Below are 21,504 nucleotides of genomic sequence, written 5' to 3' on the forward strand. Positions count from 1 at the left end.
TGTAATTTTTCAATTTTATACATACACAAACATATTTTTGGCGAAAATTGGCTGAAAACCGTTGGTTTTTGTTGGAATCTTGCAGAAATCGTTGATTTTGGTCGAAATCTCACAGGAAACTGCTGATTTTTGTCGGAATTTCGCTGATTCTGGCTGAATATGACCGTTGACTAATTAATTAGCCGACTAGCCCAAAATTAATCAGTGAAGTGAGGAATAGCGATTAATCGGTGCCTAGTCAGGATTTTGGCAACACCGCCCTTACCATAGAGGTACATTGGGGTTTCGATGCCCCCGATGCTCACGTGGCGCGGTAAAGGGGTTTCAATTCCCCTCACCATAAAGACAGCCTAAAAGGTGCCACGTGTGGAAACTCTGACAAGTCCAAACAAAATATGTACCGGAAACATCACAACTCATCGGATCCGGCAGCTTTTAAATTGGTTTTGTCTTCCTCGACCAACTTCTAAAATATTCTATTTTTAAGTTTTATTTTAATATTATATAAGCATCAGTAATTTCTTTGTTTTCTTTTATAACGTTTGAAATATATAAAATTTTATAGAATTTCAAATATACCGTTCATACGTGCTTATTTATATCCACGTACCGACATGAACTTTATTCGAAACTAAGCTGGGTCAAATTTATGTCGAAACCTTTAATAAAAGCTTGGCCTGACTTAGTATATTATATGATATATATAATTGAATGAGAATACAGCCCTTATTATTTTGTAAAGTTGTAATTCTAGAAATGAGTTAGGTTCATGTTCGTGTCAACACACGTGAAAACTCATGCAGCGTTCGGGTTCATATCAAATTTTCAGATTGACAACCGGGTCAACATGCGAACACAATCCATTTAACACCGTAATTCACAATCATCTAGCAGAACGAAAACCTTGAACCCAACATCGTCACCTTAGCATAATTTCAGTTTTACAAATGCGTTGGTTCATAAATATGGTTATAGTCTTCCGAAAACCTTGAAGAACCACCCCTCTTTCTAAATTTGCACTTATACATTTTGGGTCCATAAATGCATATAAACCTCAATGAAACAAATTATAGATTTGATGATAAATGATATAATGATTTTTAAGTAAAACCAATAATAAAAATAATAATAATAATAAAGCCAAACTGCAGAGTTGCATACACAAAACATGAAAGAGTGTGCACCAATTCGGGTTAACATTGAGTTATTTCGACTTTTGACGAAATTTAGGTGGGGAACGAAAGTTGGCGGATCGGGTGGTGACGTTGGTTTTGTTCAGTTTGTTATTACTTATTACTACAGTTAAAGTTTATCACCAACAGACGATAAATTGCAAAACCCGTTCGACACATTCTCACATCAATAAACTATTACATATGCAGACTTTTAGTTTTTAAGCATCACTATACTTGGCCCTTTTTGTACACACACTATTATAAAAAAAAGAAAAAAAAAACCCTGAACTTACAGTTTTGTAGTCAGCAAATCACAACTGACCTGCTCTGATGTCTCTATCGACTCGCTCCGCATTAAACGTTCCGGGGAGTTCTCTAAAATCTTCATTGAAGATGGAATAAGCACTGCAAACGCCACAACCGTTAGCTTATACACGGGTTGATTTCATATTATAATTTCTCATAGGGGTGTGCATAAATTATAAAACCGAATCGAAAAAGAAAAACCCAAATAAACCTAACCGAAAAAACCAAACCAAATTTGAAACCGGTGGTTCGGTTTTGTATATATTGTTAACAACCGAAAAAACCGAACCACACCGAAATAACAAAAAAAATCAAAATAACCATAATATCTTAACCGTAACCCTTAAAACAAAATCTACCGACGACTATTTGTTTAGTTTTAACATATGGTTAATAACAAATATATTTTGTTTCTACATATGGTTAATAACTAATAATACTGGTATTTTTAGTTTTTATTTTGAATTTTGATTTTAAAAGTATCTTTTATTAGCTTTTAATATTTGGAGTCCAAATATTCTATATTCTATTAATTATTAGTTTAAAAAAAAAAATCTTGCCAAATTTCAATATCTTGGGTCAACTTTTTTATTTTGGCCCAAAAAGTTTTGACTAGAGTAGCAAAACCGAACCGAAACCCAAAAACCTAAAACCGAAGCCGAACGGTTTTAAAAAATCATAAAACCGAAAGTTTGGTTTTTTGGTTCGGCTTTAGTCAAAAACCGCACCGAGCCGCACCACGCACACCCCTAATTTCTCAAGTTACGCAACACATACCTCATATCACCTTGCTGACGCTTCCCGAGGTTCATAAAGATGATGGCAAACCCGGTCCCAAGTATCTACATATATCATAATAACATTTTTTTTATAATTAAGTCAGTATTTATTCATAAAAAAATTGTTTAAAAAACTTACATATAAAGGTCCTACATCCCATTTGTGTGCAATAGGTGCGAATACAAACCACATTATAATTACAGCCCATGCCTTTAGGCTCAAAGAGAAGAGTGCTACCAGAAACATATCTGCTCAAAATATATATAAAAAAAATATCTTAATTGGTAACTTATAAACTTTCATTATACTATACAAGAAGCTTACCGGGTATTTTCAGCTTATCATGCAAAGTAATTAAAAACCGCCTCTTCCATCTACTGTTTAATTCTGGGACCTCAAACTTCTACAATTTGCCAAGATTAACAATCACAGAATGCTGTGAAATAATTATAATAAAAATATAAAAAATGAATTCTTACGAGCTCCTCCTCCTCATCGTCTAGTCCGTTTTGGATGTGTTTAGCCGGAGGTTTTGGTTTAACAGCAACAATAAGAGTATCTGTGAAGTATGAAAGATTATTGGAAGTTAAACAAAATATTAGTTATGTAATTATGTTAAAATGGTTATTGATGAAACGTTGTGTCGGTGTCAATTGGTTATGTACCCCCCCCCCCAAATTGATCCCTTTGTGTTTTGTATCATACAAATAATTATTAATCAAAGAATTTGTTTATACATCATTATTGTTCTTGTTCTATATTCAATTCTTGTTATTCATATTCAATTGTTTGATCACCAATTACCAACAAAAATGTAATCTCTCGAATTGTTGTCACTTTTGGTTTCATAATAATATGTGAAATGTAAACCAAGTGGAAGACAATTTATACCTCCATTGTTGAAATGAACAGATACATCATCGCCATATTTGGTGTCATGTAACACGTTTCCTTGCAAAACAAGCCTTAAATTTTCGAGAGGCATACGACCATTTCCAGAAATCAACTTTCTCAAATCACGCACCTGTGTACAGTTTTTCAAAGAACATCAACAGATTACATACATATACATATACATATACATATACATATACATATACATATACATATACATATACATATACATATACATATACATATACATATACATATACATATACATATACATATACATATACATATACATATACATATACATATACATATACATATACATATACATATACATATACACATACGCATACGCATATACATATACAAACATATACACACACACACACAAACACATACGCAGGTTAACAACTACAAATCTCTTTGAGGCACATCACCATGTGTATATAAGTTTGTTTAGTTATTTCTTGGTTTATTTATATAGTTTTTTTTCATCACCACATGCAGCAGAACCAGGTATGACAATAAAGATGAAAATAAAATACAAGATTATTGTTTTCTCCCATAAATTTCTAGTTTTCAGTGGTTTTAAATAAATGATCAAATTTTTTTTTAATAAACTATAATTGTCAAAATGAAAAATATATGCACATGTGCACATAAACAAGCATTAGACGAGTGTACCCAGTATAATCCCACTAATAGCGTAGACTACTGGTTGTAGGAATAATAACAATAGTAATAATCATAATCATAGAGGTTGTAAACTACCGCTAATGGACAACAATGCATGAATAGTAAACTATAGACTATAGTAGATGCCAAAAGAAGCAATGGGACACAAAAAAGAAGCAGTAGCCCCCACTTCAATATCTATACACTCCCACAAAAAGGGCTATAACTATAACACTAAGGCTAAGTCATACAAAAGGTTTAGAGGAAACTAAAGCCCCAAGGCAAATCAAAGACCTAAGTAAGACACATCTATGCACTCCCCAAAGCATTGTTATGTGTGTGCATAGAATTCATACATTTGCATATTTACTAGAACTGATATATACATTCATGTAAACTGCAAACTGATTTTATGTTTTCTATCGAAAATATATATGCATATATGTTTGTTTGACAATGAAGGCAAAACTCAAACAAACATCTAAGTTGTTAGCTTCTAAATTAATGTTTTTTTAATCTCTGTAAGGGGATACCATTATTAGCAACAGCTAATACTGGAAAACTGAAAGACTAACAGTTTCTGTCCTTTTAGTCTTTTACGAATTTGTTTGACGTGATTATTAAAAGAAGATGACCAATTAATACTTAGAAACAAAAGTCGTACGAGTTATATAAGATCTGATTAATTTATCTTGAAGCCAACCTAGCTAGTCCAAAGCCGTTGCACATTAGGTTTCAGTTCCAGTTTAGGCTAATAACCAAACCGAACCATTTACACCCCTAACTAAAAGCATATAATCTACCGTACTAAAACACAATGCAAGAAACAGCATGTCTAAAGTGTAACTATCACATTCACTTAACGACCTACAACATAAAACAACCCAATTCAAATTTGCAGTCAGATTAAACAACCAAACTCCAAACATATCAGACCACATAAATATATGATTTTTACCGTAACGGACCTCTCGGTTAATTGCATACAAAAAGAACAGTTAAAGCTTCCACAAAGAAGCTTCAACACATCATTATCACTCCCACTCCCACCACCACCACTCTCCTTTTTCTCATCGGATCCGGCTCTAAGCGACAACTCCCAAGACACAAAAGGCGCAATAATAGTTGAATAATATATAATTACATACACACACATATATGTATGTGTGTGTGTGTATGATATAATCCGTACATACATACAGTTTAAAATTACTACTAATCTACAAATATAGTAAAAATAGCCTAATAGCAAAAAAACAACATTAAGTTACCGCCAAAAGTTCAAAACTAATAACAATTTACAAAATGAAGAGTGTGACATTGATATGTTATTTATCATTGGGATCCTGTGTTTTATATAGAATACTTATTGATGGAATACTATTACTGACTATACAGTAAAATTCATGGGCACTCTGTATATAGTAAAAGCTCAATAGTATTAATTCTTTGTAATTGTAAGGTTCTAAAGAAAGCTCAATAGCCTGTGAATGCGTATTAGTTGAAGCACTTGAAAGATTAAATGGTTATATAATTAATATATACCTTCTTTGATACTTCACTCAGTGTTTTAGCCAACAAGTTCGTCTGAAAAAAGTTATATGGGAAGCAAAAAACGATTGTCAAAAAAATAGTTAAGAAGGTAAGCACGTCGACTCCCTGACAACCGTTTTTTTCCGCTTCCCATCTAACTTTTCTCAGAACGAAATAATGAATTTGGCTAAAACACTAGTACGAGATTGGGTAAAGGTCGGAAAATAGAAAGGTATGTGGATTATAAAACCATATTAACTAGTTGGAATAATAAGCGTTTGCAGGCTATATATATGAATCAACTGCAGGAAACTTTTCTATCTAATTATTTGCGGACGAAACAGTTTATTATTATTATTATTTTTTTTTTGAAAACTTCTTCTTAAGGTCATTGCCTTTATCATAACCTAATTCTAATTTGTTTAACCAACCTAATGCAACTAATTATCTAACAGGTGAATTGGTACCAAAATCTTAGGTTTAAGCAGCAGTAGGTTATTAATTGATGCCTAGTATGGAAGATTTGAGGAGTCAATTTGAGAATAACAATAAAAATAAGCTCAAATTAGAATTATAATAATAATAATAATAATAATAAAAGAGAAGAGAAAGGAGAGAATAGAATACTTTGATCGGAGAATGGAGATCCAGGGAAGAAGGAGGAGAAGGACCGATCGTTCTGAGTGTTATTCGTACCATATTATTATTATTATTATTATTATTATTATTATTATTATTATTATTATTATTATTATCTTCTTCTCCGTTACTCATCCTTCACCGATCACTAATAACAATGTAAGAACCCTGATGTTGATCCGCCCGATTGAAGCTTATCAAGTTTTGTGGACTTTTGGCTTTGTATGTTTTGATTACAGTGGCTCAAACTGTTCATCGCTAGCCGCTTGTTTATAGGTCGCTTGAAAATTGTTCGTTCGATTCGGCTCAGTTTGGAAGTGAGCCGTTCAGCTTGGTTCGGTTTAAAAACAAGCAAAGCACGAGCAAAGTCTTGCTCGATTTGGTTAGTGGTCAACGGTCATATAACCAGTTAGACGGGTTAATCGGATAGAGTATTAACCGGTTTTGAAACAAGAAACCCCTACCGGATATAATTGGTTTCGGGTATAACCGAACCGGTTAACCGGTAAATAACCCGGAAAAAACTGGTTAAAAAAACAAATAACCGGTTCGGTTAACTGGTTTCAGAGATCAATAATATAAACCAGTTTCTAACTGGCGGTTAGAAGCGAGTATAAACCGGTTAGTGGTGAAACGGTTACTAACCGGTTAGAATTTCGGGTTGAAATCTGTTATCCGGGTTTTCTGTGCACCTCTAGGTTCACTTCAGCCATTATTTTAGGGAGTGAAAAACACCGGTTAAATAAAAAAAATAAGCATGTAAAAATTGTTTTTTTTTAATTAACCCAATACACTTTATTCATTTTTCTACAAACCCATTACATTTCTATAAGATTCTATAATAAAAGGCATTTGACATATAAATAAAAAACTGTCTAATACGAACTAAAACAATCATCCTGAGTAAACTTCGAAAGTCGAATAAGATACATGAAAAGCTAAACAAACATTAAAATTTAGGCCTCAATATCAAAAAGATCTAGGTCAATAATACAATCCTTCTCATGCATTTTGTATAAAATCAATAACAGAAAAAGCAATGTACCGTAGTTGGTTCAATTTATGATGTGTCGTTATTTGATTGTTTCTAATTTCATGTGTGATGTGTGATGAAAACGACAACATCAGTTCGGGTTCTTAAGTTTCTTCAATTATTGTTTGTTATGATTTTCCGTTTGAAGAGAACACACATGCGCTTTTGATTCTTTAACTTTCTTTGAAACAATACTAACATTTGAGATCTAAATTTGTTTAAAAAAATAAATTATTTTTGTTCTTGAACTAGAAATCAACATTAATTGAACTCGGATTAGACAACTACTGTGTGTATGAACAAATTACCCAGCCTATAAATGCCTATGATTCCACGAAAACAATACAAGAAAAAGAGTATAACTACTGTATGTTCCTTATGATGTACTCTCTTACAATCTAAAAACGCAAATGCAAAGTTTAAGTCCCAATCGATAATCAAACATGACAAAACAAATAACTCTTGTTTATTAATTAGGACATATCTCAAAACCGATTAATGAGTTTATGACTCGAATCATCGATATATACTAACCAAACTTGTTAGCCAAGCAAACCTACTTGAACAAAAATCAAATAGCTAACTAATAGGTGACAAACCTACTTGTTTAATCCTAATCATTATTCCAACCGACTTGTTGGATAAGCACATTTAAAATCAACATAATTAACTCATGAGCTGGACTCGAGTCTTGGGCCAAACAACAATTAAACCAACAAAGTTGCATGAATTTTACAATGAAATCAACATAGAGACATAAAAGCTTTAAAATACCCTACAATTTTATATATTTGTTTTACTAATTGTGATGGATACCAAATTGCAATAAATTTGTCTCATCCATTTTGATGTCCAAAATTGACTTCTTGAAAGTTAAAAGTGTTATGTCATTTACAAAAGGTTGTCCTTCCAAGTTACACGTGAGTGGGCTTGACCATGACAATAACTTTTATATAACATTTAATTTTCTACAAAGTAACCCAATTTTATAAGTTATATTGGAGGTATATTTGTTTTTTATTAATCCTAATTATCGTCTTTTGGTCGTTGTCGGTTCCAACTAATGAATTGGCTGCTGACGGTCCCAACTTTTAACATATGTGTTCCCAACGGTCCGCGACTAACAGAATCATAACGCCGTTAGTTGCAGGTCGTCGGAAAAACGTTTTTGGCGGAAACGTCACAATTTTTTTTCGGAAAACCCCACCCGAACACCGGCACCACCTCCAATTGACTCACCACCAACCAACCACCACCAACCGATTCTGACGATGGTTCTAGGGTTCCGGCGATATCAATAATTAAATTTTTTTACTAGAAAAGGTTTCTAAATGTCCGATACAAAGTTACAGGATGTTTGGGACGGAAATGTTGAGTTTTCCGGAAAAAAATGTGACTCTTTCGGCAAAAAAAAAAACGTTTTCTGGCGACCTGCAACTATCAGCGTTAGGATTCTGTTAGTTGCGGACCGTTGGAAACAAATACGTTAAAAGTTGGGACCACCGGCAGCTAATTTGTTAGTTGGGGCTATCAACGACCAAAATGTGATAGTTGAGATTAATAAAAACCAATATTACCATTTTATAAAATAAACTTATATGCACTTACTCACGCGTATTAAAAACAAATCAAATCATAACCTAACTATTGTAAAATCTTGTTTGGCATCGTTCGACAAAAGATGTACTTGTAACCGATATCCGAAAATACGGTTCAACTATTACAATGTATATTGGTTCGTAGAGGATGGACCATGGTCCAGTTTATGTACTATTTAAATTCAGTCAAGTTTGTTTGGTCACTTTTAAGCTCTCCAAATTTGAGCATGATAATAATTGAAGTCTGAAGACCACTAGTGTTCCATATCCTGTTATATTATCATGGAACAAAGGACAATATCTAAGTCTTTGGTCATAATATATTATGAATGAAGAGTAATAGCTAGTTGAGTACATAGAAAAAACTTAATAGAGGATAGACATGTGATATAGCTACTATTAGAGGTGAAAAAACACTTTAATTCGAAACCAGACCCGAAAAAAAAAAACCAGAACCGGGTTTTTCTATACCCGGGTTTTTAATACCTTACCCGTAGAGTACGGATATGGCATGCATTTCAGTACCAAAACCCGTACCCGAAACCGGACCCGATTTGTACCCGGTAATACCTGAAAATCGGAACCGGTTCCAAACCCGGAACCATGCTTTTCCAATACCCGAAACAGGGTTTTTTAAATACCCGATCTATACCCAAAATTATCCGAAAAATACCTTTAAAAGTGCGACCCCTTAAAAATTCCAATCTATATCCAAAAAAATACACGAAAAAAGCCAAAAAAACCCGAAAAAAGACCAAAAAACCCCGAAAATAAGGTTTCTTCAATACCCAGAAATAGGAATTCAAACACATAGTTTTAGAATGTTTGGTTCTATACCTGACCTAAACCCAATGCATAGGGTATGGTTTCTACAGACAATACCCGACCCGGGATGAGATCTCATCATCCATACATAACGAATTGATGTGGTATATTCATATCATACTATATGAACAATAAGAATTAGTAGTATTATTGAGAATAGAACTCATAGGGAATCAAATCGATTTATGGACGGAATCATGTATGCAGTATTTACAGACAAAAGTATTCGGTTATTTGGGAAAATCAATATACTTCTAATGTCGAATCAAGATCAACTAGGACAGAAATAAAGCATTGGGTCGAACTTTTCTTTAGTGTCAAGGTAATCACGATGAATAGTCATTGGCTAGAAGAATGAGACCCATTATGGGACAGACAATGCAAATGTTTTCATAACCGGACCGGACACCGAACCGGACGGCCTACCGGTTCAACCGATCGGACCGGCCAAACAAATTTGGTCAAAAAATGACGGATCAAGCTTAAAAAACGATTTTTTCAAGAAAATTTTTTTCCTTAGAAAACCGGTTCAACCGGTCCGGTTTTCCGGTCCGACCGGCCGGTTCCCTAGCAGCCGAGCGAACTATGTGAACCGGACCGGTCGGGGACCGAATCCCGGTCGGACCGGTTCGACCGGCCGGTCCGGTACGGTTTCAACAACACTGGACAATGCATTACAGAATATTGTGAATACCCGATCATACTCAAACCCGGTTTCATACCCGAAAACAGATATTTAAAAAACCGATTTGTGCACCTACAGCTCCTAACGTACGCTACACTTAATCTAACTCTAACTAGGATAGACACCTCTCACAAGACGGTGAGTAATCTTGTCATAACTAACACAACATAGTTTCAGGGCATTACATGTTTGACTTCATTAAGAAGCCCTAGATTGATAGATTTTGCAAAAGGGTTTAAGGATGTGAGGCTTGTTAATTGTACGCATCATCATGAATCAACATGGACGCAAAGTAAGAGGAACTAAAGAAACAACGATTAAGTTTGAGAAATCATTCCTTTCAAAATTGAATATGTCTGTCTCTCCACGCCTCCACTCACTGCCTACTAACCGTCGTTGCACCTCATTATGTCGACCATATTGTAGTCTTCTATTAGATGTTATGAACTGTTTAGAAACGAGTAATGTTTTAATCCGGTAAAGTGCCGTTTAATAATATTCTATGACTTCCTAATTTGGGCAATCTTTCTGAAGAATAAAACTTTGGATTATTAATTAAATTAAAGTGTTGGACAAGGATTAGATATTGGTTAGAAGTTAACCACGTGACCATGATTTCCATAAACAATGATACGCAGGCTGTCTTGTGGGTAAGCTAAATAAGGCAAAGACTTTAGGCCTCTAGTTTTATGGGGCCTCAATATAATATAGAGGTTTATATTGTGGGTTTTTGAGAGTGGAATTTTTTTAGAATTAACAACTTAGTGTTGGGTCACAAGTTAAGGAGGAATGTCACGTACCTATTATCCCTGCATCTATAATAACTACACACATAAAAAAAGAAAAAAAAAGCCTCAACATTTTAGTTAATTTTAGGTCTCCGAACGCGTTAAGCCGGCCCCAATGATAGGAATAAAGATTAAAGGACGACGTTTCATACTCATTTTTTTAACAATCCGGAATCTTCTAAATGGGCTATATACCCACTTAATTTGATCAATTATTTAAAAGTAGATAGAAACCATTGTTTGTGGTGCTACTTATGTAAAGATTATGTTGAAACTCACAACGAAAGCAACCATGATACAATTATCTAATTGGTATCAACAATTAGAATAAAACAAAGAGATTAATTAGTTGAAAACAAGTTAGAAAAACATATAGATTTAATTTATTATATCAACATATCATAGTCAATGGATTATATTTTTAATGCTAAAAACAAATACAAATAGCTATTAACACATAAATAACTAAAATCATTATGTTAATGGTAGTCTAATTATTATTATGCTATAGTTTTTGAACTGAAGTAATTATCATAATTACTCGGCTTTTTTTTAGAGTTCTCACGTTAAAGCTTTGATTGTACCAGATACCATATCATCAATTTATTTTAAAGTAAACTCGTATAATATATAATAGAGGTGGGCTTGAACCGGGTCCATCAAACCCAAACTAATCATCCTACTTAGAATACAATAGGGTCGGTTCCAAATCCTACAAATACCAAAAAATTGCCCCAACTCTCTAAGAATGACTTAAAAACTGCATACATGTGTTCTACTACTAACAAATGGTTCAAAGACCCATATACCGCCTAGGATATAAACCCAATATTAATAATAGGGTCGGATCCCGGGTATCGTCTTTACATATAAACGGATCCAGGTCGGCTCCGCCCAACACCTGTTTATTTGTTTAATCACCCATATTCAATCCCCAAAATGGCCAACTTCGATCAACATTTTCCAACTTTAGCCATGGTTTTGAAAAATAAAACCCAAAATAGTCACTCTAAAACCGTCGTCCAACTAAATTTGTTAAGAGCTCATTGACCTGTAACATTTCGCCACATGTCAACGTATTAATGGATCCGACGGAATTCGTTAAAAAAACTGTCGGATTCAACGGAAGTTTTCATCTCCTACCTCTCAAATTCCGTCGAATCTAATTGGATCTGTTAATTTGTTAACATGTGGCGAGATTTTACAGGTCAACGATATTTCTGTCGTCGGTTGATGAAATTCCTTCGAACCAAACAGAGAAATTTTTTGTCTATTTTAGGTAATTTTTTTCAAATCCATTACTGAAATTGAAAAGAGCCTGTCAAAGTTGGTTATGTGAGTTGTTTATTAATAGAATGATGAACCTATAAATCAATTAACAGAATGAATGAATAGTATACATATGAAAATACGCATCAACAGAAAGTGACAGTCATGCACGTTACTTGTCTTCTAATAATAATAATAATAATAATAATAATAATAATAATATAGTGAACGTTCTTCTTTCTACTACGTAATCACGTGGTTCTGCATCTCACTCTCCTTCCGCCGTTGATTCCGTAAGCTTCATCATTTCACTTTCATTTCTGTTTTGCTTTCGGTTTGTTGTATGTTGCTTTAGTTTTCTTACCAAATTTTAATTCAGTTAGTTAGGTATAAGTACTGTTATGATTCAACTGCAGTGCAGCTTACATAATTTACTTACCAAATTTTAATTCAGTTTCGGTTTCGAATTACACGTGTAAGTATTTGTTCATACCGAATCTGTTAGTTTATTCGTATGATTCAAATTCGATATTGTTATGAATCAGTTGCATTGCAGCATCTTATATGAATATTGTGTTAATTCGAATTCGATATTGTTTAAATTTCAGTTTCAGTTTCAGTTTTAGTTTCAACTGGGCGCGTAAGTCTAGCACGCGCTTAATGTAGCTTGTTATTGCCTGTTCAGATTGAATATTTCAGTAATACACGTGAATTTATATATTCTTCGATTCGTTGTTTAAATATCATATATTGATACGATTGCAAAAACCTCAGTTTAGTGATCAGTTTGTTGTATGTTTCTTTAATTCGAATTATATGCAAGTCAGGGCTTCTTGTTCTTCTACTGCTGTGTAATAGTTAGGTTAGGTATTGTTGTCATGATTTGGTGTAAACGAGCAAAGCCCCTCGCGAGCTACTCGAGATCACCTTTATAAGAGCTAGAATCGAGCCGAGTTTAGACGAGCTCTAGCCGGCTCATGAGCCTTGACGAGCCTACTGCTTATATAAGTTTTATTTAATATATATTTATTATTAATAATTATTATATATAAGATTATGATGAAAATAAGTAACTTACAATATATATTATGTTATAGATAAAATTATAACTAAAATATATAGACAAGAACAACTATAAATATATAAAAACTAATTAATAAATAATAAACGAGCCGAACCTGAGCCAAACACAAACTTGAAAAACTACTCTGGAGCTTTAGATGTAGAGCTCGAAACGAGTCGAGCTCGGCTCGTTTACATCCCTAGTATTGCCTCTTGAATCAACTGCATTGCAGCTTATATAATATTGTTACAAAATTAGCAATCAAATTTGTTTTGTATGTCTTTTATCTCTTACTGAGCTTCATGTGTGATTGATTGATTCAGTTTCTCTTTGTCTCACAAATTTTGAAAATTTCAGGCGTGTTAATGGCGGCAATACTAGCTTCTAACAGCTGCTATTGCAGTGATGTTGAATTAGTAAATCAAGGTAGAACACCGGGCAATCTCAGATTCTCAAGATCTGTTTCTTCACATAAAATTCACAGATTTCATATTAAGATGCAGCAGACCGAATCACCTATGAAAACTAACACCAACAGTCAACCTTCAAAGAATTGTACAAATGGTCAACCTCTGAAGTTGGGAAGCAAAGGTCAATCAATCACCATGGTTCCCACCAGTGAGGTGATGAATAATAAACCCACGTCAAAACAAAGATCAGAAACAGTAAACGGATCGATACAAGTAGTTAACTGGACGAGTCTTATTAAGTCTGCAAAAGTTAAACAACCTATAGGATTCCCACCGTCTGAACAATTTAAAATTTTACCATCAGATGAAAGTTTCAAATGGGCGAATGAGAATTATAACTCGGTACAAAGATCAATAGACGTGTGGTCATTTGTTCTTTCATTACATGTTCGTGTTCTGTTTGACAATGCAAAGTGGACATATGCTGGTTCCTTCACAGAAGAAAAACAGGTTTATTTTGAATGTCTATATGTTAATAGTCTTTGGTTTCAGCTGTCGGTTTACCAACTTTTGTATGCATCTTTAGAAAATCAGAAGAAGAAAAACAGCTTTGTGGTTAAAAAAACGTGTGCTTCAACTTGGACCAACTTTTATAAAACTTGGCCAGTTATTCTCAACAAGATCAGATTTATTTCCACATGAATTTGTTGATGAACTCGCCAATTTACAGGTATAGGCTGCCTTCTCTGCATACATAACTTGTAGTCATTTCTACAACATGCTGAAATGTTATTGTTATTATTATTATTGTGGCAATCATATGGTTCAGGATAGAGTGCCAGCTTTCTCAATAGAAAAGGCAAAAGGTTTTATTGAGAATGAATTAGGAGCTCCAGTTGATGTACTTTTTCGGGAATTTGAAGAACGCCCCATTGCAGCTGCTAGTCTTGGTCAGGTGAAACCCGTCTTTATAACTGGTTTTTTAATCTAGTTAAACTAGTTTTAGTGGATATTTTTTTTCTTGATATGGACCTTCTGAAGATTGTTGTTTAGGTGCATCGTGCGATATTACATAATGGAGAGAAAGTAGTTGTTAAAGTTCAAAGGCCCGGTTTGAAGAAACTTTTTGACATTGATTCAAGTAAGTACCGATATTAACAATATTATTGTTATTTTATGTTTTTACTATGATTCAATCACACACTCTTTTTACCCAGGAAATTTAAAGCTAGTTGCAGAGTATTTTCAAAGAAGTGAAACTTTTGGTGGTCCTACAAGGGAGTGGATAGGTGTCTATTATGAATGTGAAAGGTAAGTATCCATATTTATCAATGACCAAAAGTTGAATCGTTGTAGTTCGGGTTAATTATGAATGCGGATTCACTAGTTCCTGATAACATGCCAAAAGTTGAACTGATGTAGTTCGGGTTGTTCAGGTTTTTGATGTTTTAAAAGATCTAAGCTTTTGGTTTCATTTTGCTTGCAGGCTTTTATACAAGGAGATTGATTATATAAACGAAGGGAAAAATGCCGATAGATTTCGTCGAGATTTTCGCAACATAAAGTGGGTCCGGGTGCCTGTATGCTTCTTCCTTGACTCTTTAACTTATTACCAAAATGTTTAAACTATAAGTGTCACGGTCGTCTGTGTTTCTAATCTAATTTTAATACCGTGCAGCAAGTATTCTGGGATTATACTGCTACAAAGGTGCTGACGTTGGAGTATGTTCCAGGTATCAATCTGAAGTTCTGAACTCGTTTATTTGTTAATATAATACAATCTATGGAGTATTACTTAAAACTGATTCTGTGTTCAAATGTATGTTAATTGTTAAACAGGCATTAAAATCAATAATCTAGATATGATAAAACAAAAGGGTTACAGCCGATCCCGAATCTCTTCACGTGCCATTGAATCATACTTGATTCAGGTTTAAAATCTCTCTATTCATCAATCAACATTTTAATTTATTTTATTAAATTGTCATTAAATATATGTAATCTATGCAGATACTCAAAACAGGTTTCTTTCATGCTGATCCTCATCCCGGGAATCTTGCTATTGATGTTGATGAATCTTTAATCTACTATGATTTTGGTATGATGGGGGAGATTAAGTCACTCACAAGAGAAAAATTGATGGAACTTTTTTATGCAATTTATGAAAAAGATGCAAAAAAGGTTTGAAATTTTGCATCTTTTAATAAGTTAAATAGCAAACAATAAGGGTGATGAACAGTTTAGTAATGAGCTAAAGTTAATATTTTATATCATGCAGGTGATGAACAGTTTGGTAAACCTTGGAGCACTTCAGCCTACCGGAGACATGTCATCAGTATGCAATTTAATATATATTTTATTTCCATATGATTTTTACCATCTTAGATTAAATCTGCACATTATATTCAATACAATTATGCATTTCAATCATAGGTTAGGAGATCAATTCAGTTCTTTTTGGATAATTCATTATATCAATCACCAGATCAGGAGCAAACTTTGGCTGCAATAGGCGAGGTATGCATTTTATTCATACTTATGGGAGTGCATGAAACCGAAAAAACTTATTTGTAACCGAAATAAGCGAAGCCAAACAAAAACTGGTGGTTCGGTCATATGTTTCCTTATAAACTGAATTTTCGCTTCGGTTTCAATTTTGTGTGTGGTTAAAATTAAAACCAAAAATCACGAACTGAATTAATGGATTTTCATCTATTATTTCCAGTTTTAAGTAATTTATAAGAATTTAGTAAATAGTGTAACCCGATATTTTAGCCCAAATGTATGATAATCAAGTAATTATTAGTTAACTAAAAGATTTAGGCCCAAGTTCATTATTTTGGGTCAAATTTATTTCCAGCCCAAAAACCGAAAGTTTCTAAAAACAATTTTCGGTTTTTGTTTCAGTTTGAGCCTAAAGACTACCCATATACACTATTCATTCCTAAAGTACCTTTTTACGTTTATTATTCAATATCTTCAGATATGTTTTCATACCGAGAATGTCATACGCAGGACTTATTTTCTATAGCAACAGATCAACCTTTCCGGTTCCCGTCCTCCTTTGCTTTTCTAATGAAGGCATTTTCCACTGTTGAAGGTGAGCTTGAAATTATGTATTTATATATGTGCGTATTCACAGGCGTACATATGCGATATGTAGGCCTGTAAACAAACCGAACGAACACGAACAAGGGCATGCTTGTGTTGGTTCATTTAACTTTAAACTTTCAAAAGGGGGTGGCGGCGCAACTTGTTGCCCGCTTACCTGCCTCTTTATTGTAATTGGATCCTTTTATTTGAAATGAAAATATAAATATTGTTTCATCTAACAAGGGCATGTTTGTTTTCGTGCTCGTTTATTAAAAAAATGAACATTTTCATGTTCTTTTGTTTAAAATCTAAACAAACAGTCCACGAACATAACTGAACAGAGATAAATAAACATAAATGAACATACATGAACAAATGTAAATGAACACAAACAAACATAAATGAACACACCTAAGTGAACACAAATGAAAAAATATAAAACCATTAACTAGATCACTCTTCCAGATAATATCTAATTACTTTCTATTAATTTGTAGACTAACATAAACGAACATAAATGAATATAAATAAACGAACGTTCACAAACATAAATGAACTAACGAAACATGTGTTCATGTTCGTTCGTTTAACAAAACGCACACAAATTTTTTGTTCATGTTCGTTCGTTTATTAAATAATCGAACTTCCATCTGAACGGTTCATGAACAGTTCACTGAACGTCTGGTTCGTTTACAGGCCTATATATGTGTATAGATGTATGTATCATGTATGAATAGATGTATGAGTCATGTCTCCTTTCAGGAATCGGATACTCACTAGATCCAAATTTTTCATTTGTCAAGATTGCTTCACCATACGCACAGGTTAGTTATATATCCTTCCGTGTTATTGCAATCATTTAAGTTTATAAGATTCTCAAACCACTCAAATCTTCTTACAGGAGCTGTTAGATCTCAAACAACAGCAGCCCAGTGGACCGCAACTTGTTGCTGAAATGCAAAAACAAGCTGATGATGTAAACACAAATTTAACAATTTAATCCATGAATTTATAAACATACATTTTATCATATTATATGTTACAAAAATATATCTAACTAACTTTCAGGCAAGATCAAACACTATGTCAATGCCTTACAGAGTTCAAAAGATCGAAGAGTTTGTTAAACAACTAGAAGTCGGAGACCTTAAACTTCGTGTCAGAGTTCTCGAGGTAGTTTAATAGTTAAATACTTACTTATATACTTATTTATACTTTTATAACTATTTTGATGTATTTTCATACGTATAACAAGTCTGAGAGAGCAGCTCGGAAGGCGACAATGCTGCAAATGGCAACCATGTACACAGTTATAAGTGGTGCTCTTATTAATCTCGGTGTCACGTTTAGCATGCAAGGCAGGCATCTTTTAGCAAAGGGGTCATTTCTTGCTGCAGGTAATTTACTGATTCTAGTTTTTATGGTGCAATTTATATTATCTTTAACTGGTATTAACAGATATCATGAATGTAGGACTTTTGATAGCATTGCTTGTTAGGTCCATGCAAAGGGTGAAGTTTCATGATAAACTTGAAAAGATGATTTAACTTTAGGAACTTTGTTAAGGGTCCAATTTAGAGTCCCTAAATAGCATTTTTATTATTATTAATATGTATTATTTTTTATACACAAACTGTATAGAGAATTGAGTAAATTTCAAATGCAAATGAAAGCAATATATATTTATATACTAGATTTTATCCCCTGTAATACGGGGTTGTTATACATTATTCGTTTTTAATATTTATATATTTTTTTGGGTTTTAATTTTATTAATTTTAAGAAAGTTAATAATATACTTATGATTTGATAATGAAAGAGTTTCACAAATAGATGAGATGTTATAACCCGTTTAAAAGCTATTTGGGTTTGGTGAGACCCATGACCCGCTTATTTTTTTACTATAAAATTGTTTCTTAATTGTAAATAATATACTATTTAACAAAAAAACTGGAATATGAATTTTTAGTATATATCATTGTCCCTATTTTATATAATTTTCATATCAAATACATGGTGAGATTAATTTTTAATTTAATGAGATGTTATAACCTGTTTAGACTATCTAGGTTTGGTGAGACCCATACCCGTGAATTCGGGTCAAATGCATGAGAAGCCTCTATTTATAAATAATACAATCTGGTGGCTTAAGAAAATGTAGGGAGCAACCAGAGAGCTTTTAAAGGTTTCGTTTATATATATTGTAGATAGATATCAAAGTATCAAACTATAAAATGATAAAAGTGTATTATGCAGTTCTCAGATTTCTACACTTAAAGTTGGTTATGTATTGAATATTGGAGGCATGTAGATTATTGTACCTTAACATAATTGCTTGTTTCGTATTCCCAAAAGGTTAAACAATGCCCTACACATTCCATAATATGACATAAAGTAACATGTTCGCCACGTAATATATCGCGTAACATGTTATAGGAGAGAAGAGGCACCACGATCCGACTGTTGTGGTGTTGTGCCTCTTCTAGATAACGTTTTTAGTTTTTATGTTTCAAATAAGTCATTTAGTATAAAACTCCACTCTAAACACTTTTTTCATGTTAGAAACTAATTAAAATGCTTGAGAAAGAGTGTTTTGATGAAATAAATCATGTTTGTATAAAATGTTTATATGGAAGTTAGTTTTGCAATGAAGAAAGCATGTTTAGTAGTTTTCCCATTTTAGAAAATGGTTTCCCAATTTGTTACCAATGAATGATCATGTTGCTTAGTTCCACAAATTCCACCTATGTTTTTTTAACGACGACTTGCACACTCATCCGCTCTGACTTTCCTAAATTACACCAATAATATACCACATGTCAGAATTTGAATTTTAATATTCTTTCAAGAGGCAAGAGCCATTACCACCCAACCTAGGCTGAAGTGACAAATATTGCATGTATACAATTATAGAAATGATGATGGGCATTAACTCATTTTTGATACCCTTAAAAGTGAAAAGTTTCATAGAAATATGTTTGTTCAATTAGGGCTTTAGAAGATGTCGATCGTAAGTGAGAAGATATTTTAAAGTTAAATTTGTACAGTTTGATTCTTATTAGAGCATCCATTAGTTGATCTTACATTGTTCTCTCTCTAAGGATCTTAACATCATCAATCATCAATGATGAAACCAATCTATGTACCTTTTTCTTCCACCTCCCCGGCCATCTTCTTTTTTGGTCCAACATGACTTAAGTCTTTGATTTGCAATTTTTAGCTTAACATATTAGTGTGAAAGAATATTGAGGATTACCAACATGACTACTTGCATATATTAAAGAAGAATCATTTTCAATAATTTCAAAAGAGAGGAATATTTTTCTTTTATTGATGCGAACCTTAAGACTGTGTTATGAGGCTTCGTTGCGGGCTTCAATTGGGGGGGGGGGGGGGGCTTTGGCCACATCACTCGTGAACACCATAACACATTCTAGCGATCAGGGGCTTTAACAGGGGGCTTCATCCCACTCGCGGCCACTAAGGGAAGATGGAGGGGAAAGTTTGGTGTTTTATGGCTCACGAGCAGGGGCTTTCCAGTCAGCACGATGTGGCGTAATATTAGAGGGTGAATATGGGGCCAACGAAGCCCCACAACACATAGTTTAAAGGGGTGAATTGAATAAGATGGAAAGGGTAGCATAGTGTTTATTGAAAATGTAAGCTATGTTCTCTTCAAGCTAACTTAGTTAATGACAACATTCTCCAATAACTTTCCTTAGATGATGACTTACCAAGAGGTCTTTGGTCTAATGGTGTTGATGAATTCCTTTTAATCAGGTGACGAGTGTTTAAACATCATTATGGCTAGGATTTTAGATGATATTGAATTAGGGAATATGTGTCGTTGTTCTAAGAAAAGACGACGAACTAAATAAATTCATTTAAAACTTTAAGCGTCAGTGGAATCATATTTGGAATGGCAAATGAATTTGAATCATACATCGCGCTTACAAAATCAAACACTTGGGTATTGGTACCCATTGTTTCATTGGTTCGCGATTATTAGCATTATGTATTTCCTAATTTAATGCATCTTCAAAAACATTTTATTCTTAGTTATATGCGATGATATTATTCAATTTTGTCAGGGAATTTTTGCAACTATAAAATTTTTCAATAATAACAAGACTAGTTTAGATGGTTGTTACAATACTTTGTTTTCTGAGCTTTAATAAGTATGATAGTTTTGTTAACACTCACTCTTATATCATAAGTTATTATTTTGGATATTGCTTCTTTGAATACAAAATTTCTTTTCATTCCAAATATTGAAAAGTCTAATTTCATGTTTTGAAGTTTGGTAACCATAAACGAAAAACACAAAACATATTTTAGATCATAAGCTCAATCTTCGTAATTCTTATTAGCTCAAAAATCATAATACTTAATTCTTAATTATAAGCTCGTTGAGACTTATAATTGAGGTTAATGACATATAGAGAAGTGAACACTTTAACCAGTCTAATCAACCAGACTCTACTTGTTGTCTCCTAGTAATTTTGTCTATATGTTGTATCTGGTACTTGCAATTGTCTTCTACTAATTCATGCTCTATGTTGTTTTTATGCTATTGAATATAATACTTATTTTTACTCTCACAAATTTTATATTAGTGTTTGCTTACCAATTCTTGACTTTTGAAACCACTACTAGCACCACGCTAGCACTATATATTTTTGTATGACGTTTTTTAATACAAGTTTTTTATAAAGCTGATGGTTTTACTGAAAGTAACCTC

General features: G+C 33.3%; 2 protein-coding genes across 5 annotated transcripts; one reads left to right on the forward strand and one right to left on the reverse strand.

Moving 5' to 3' along the window:
• Positions 1-1,412: 1,412 nt before the first annotated feature.
• LOC143566173 (uncharacterized) lies at positions 1,413-6,162 on the reverse strand. The gene is made up of 7 exons (XM_077052932.1): positions 5,988-6,162; positions 3,153-3,285; positions 2,741-2,820; positions 2,586-2,664; positions 2,400-2,509; positions 2,259-2,323; positions 1,413-1,580 (listed from the first exon to the last, which is right to left on the reverse strand). Exons 1-7 carry the CDS (start codon positions 6,132-6,134, stop codon positions 1,487-1,489), a joined length of 708 nt encoding a protein of 235 aa, XP_076909047.1. The 5' UTR covers positions 6,135-6,162; the 3' UTR covers positions 1,413-1,486.
• A 6,152-nt stretch (positions 6,163-12,314) lies between these two features.
• LOC143566183 (protein ACTIVITY OF BC1 COMPLEX KINASE 7, chloroplastic-like) lies at positions 12,315-18,416 on the forward strand. 4 transcript variants are annotated; one of them, XM_077052943.1, is made up of 18 exons: positions 12,315-12,535; positions 13,584-14,180; positions 14,257-14,400; positions 14,500-14,625; positions 14,724-14,811; positions 14,888-14,981; positions 15,157-15,250; positions 15,349-15,403; positions 15,510-15,601; positions 15,681-15,851; positions 15,949-16,005; positions 16,104-16,187; positions 16,686-16,770; positions 17,526-17,587; positions 17,665-17,739; positions 17,832-17,936; positions 18,019-18,160; positions 18,237-18,416. In XM_077052943.1, the coding sequence occupies exons 2-18, from the start codon at positions 13,626-13,628 to the stop codon at positions 18,308-18,310; spliced, it is 2,103 nt and encodes a 700-aa protein (XP_076909058.1). In that variant the 5' UTR covers positions 12,315-12,535; positions 13,584-13,625; the 3' UTR covers positions 18,311-18,416. The 4 variants fall into 4 exon arrangements, with proteins under 4 accessions (XP_076909058.1, XP_076909060.1, XP_076909059.1 ...); XM_077052945.1 differs by having other exon boundaries at positions 13,618-14,180; XM_077052944.1 differs by having other exon boundaries at positions 12,315-12,490.
• The last annotated feature ends 3,088 nt before the right edge of the window (positions 18,417-21,504 follow it).

Source organism: Bidens hawaiensis, unplaced genomic scaffold, assembly GCF_021521415.1.
Source record: "Bidens hawaiensis isolate Kalapana, Puna unplaced genomic scaffold, B.hawaiensis_p1.1 tig00022738_1, whole genome shotgun sequence".
NCBI classification, from domain to species: Eukaryota; Viridiplantae; Streptophyta; class Magnoliopsida; order Asterales; family Asteraceae; genus Bidens; species Bidens hawaiensis.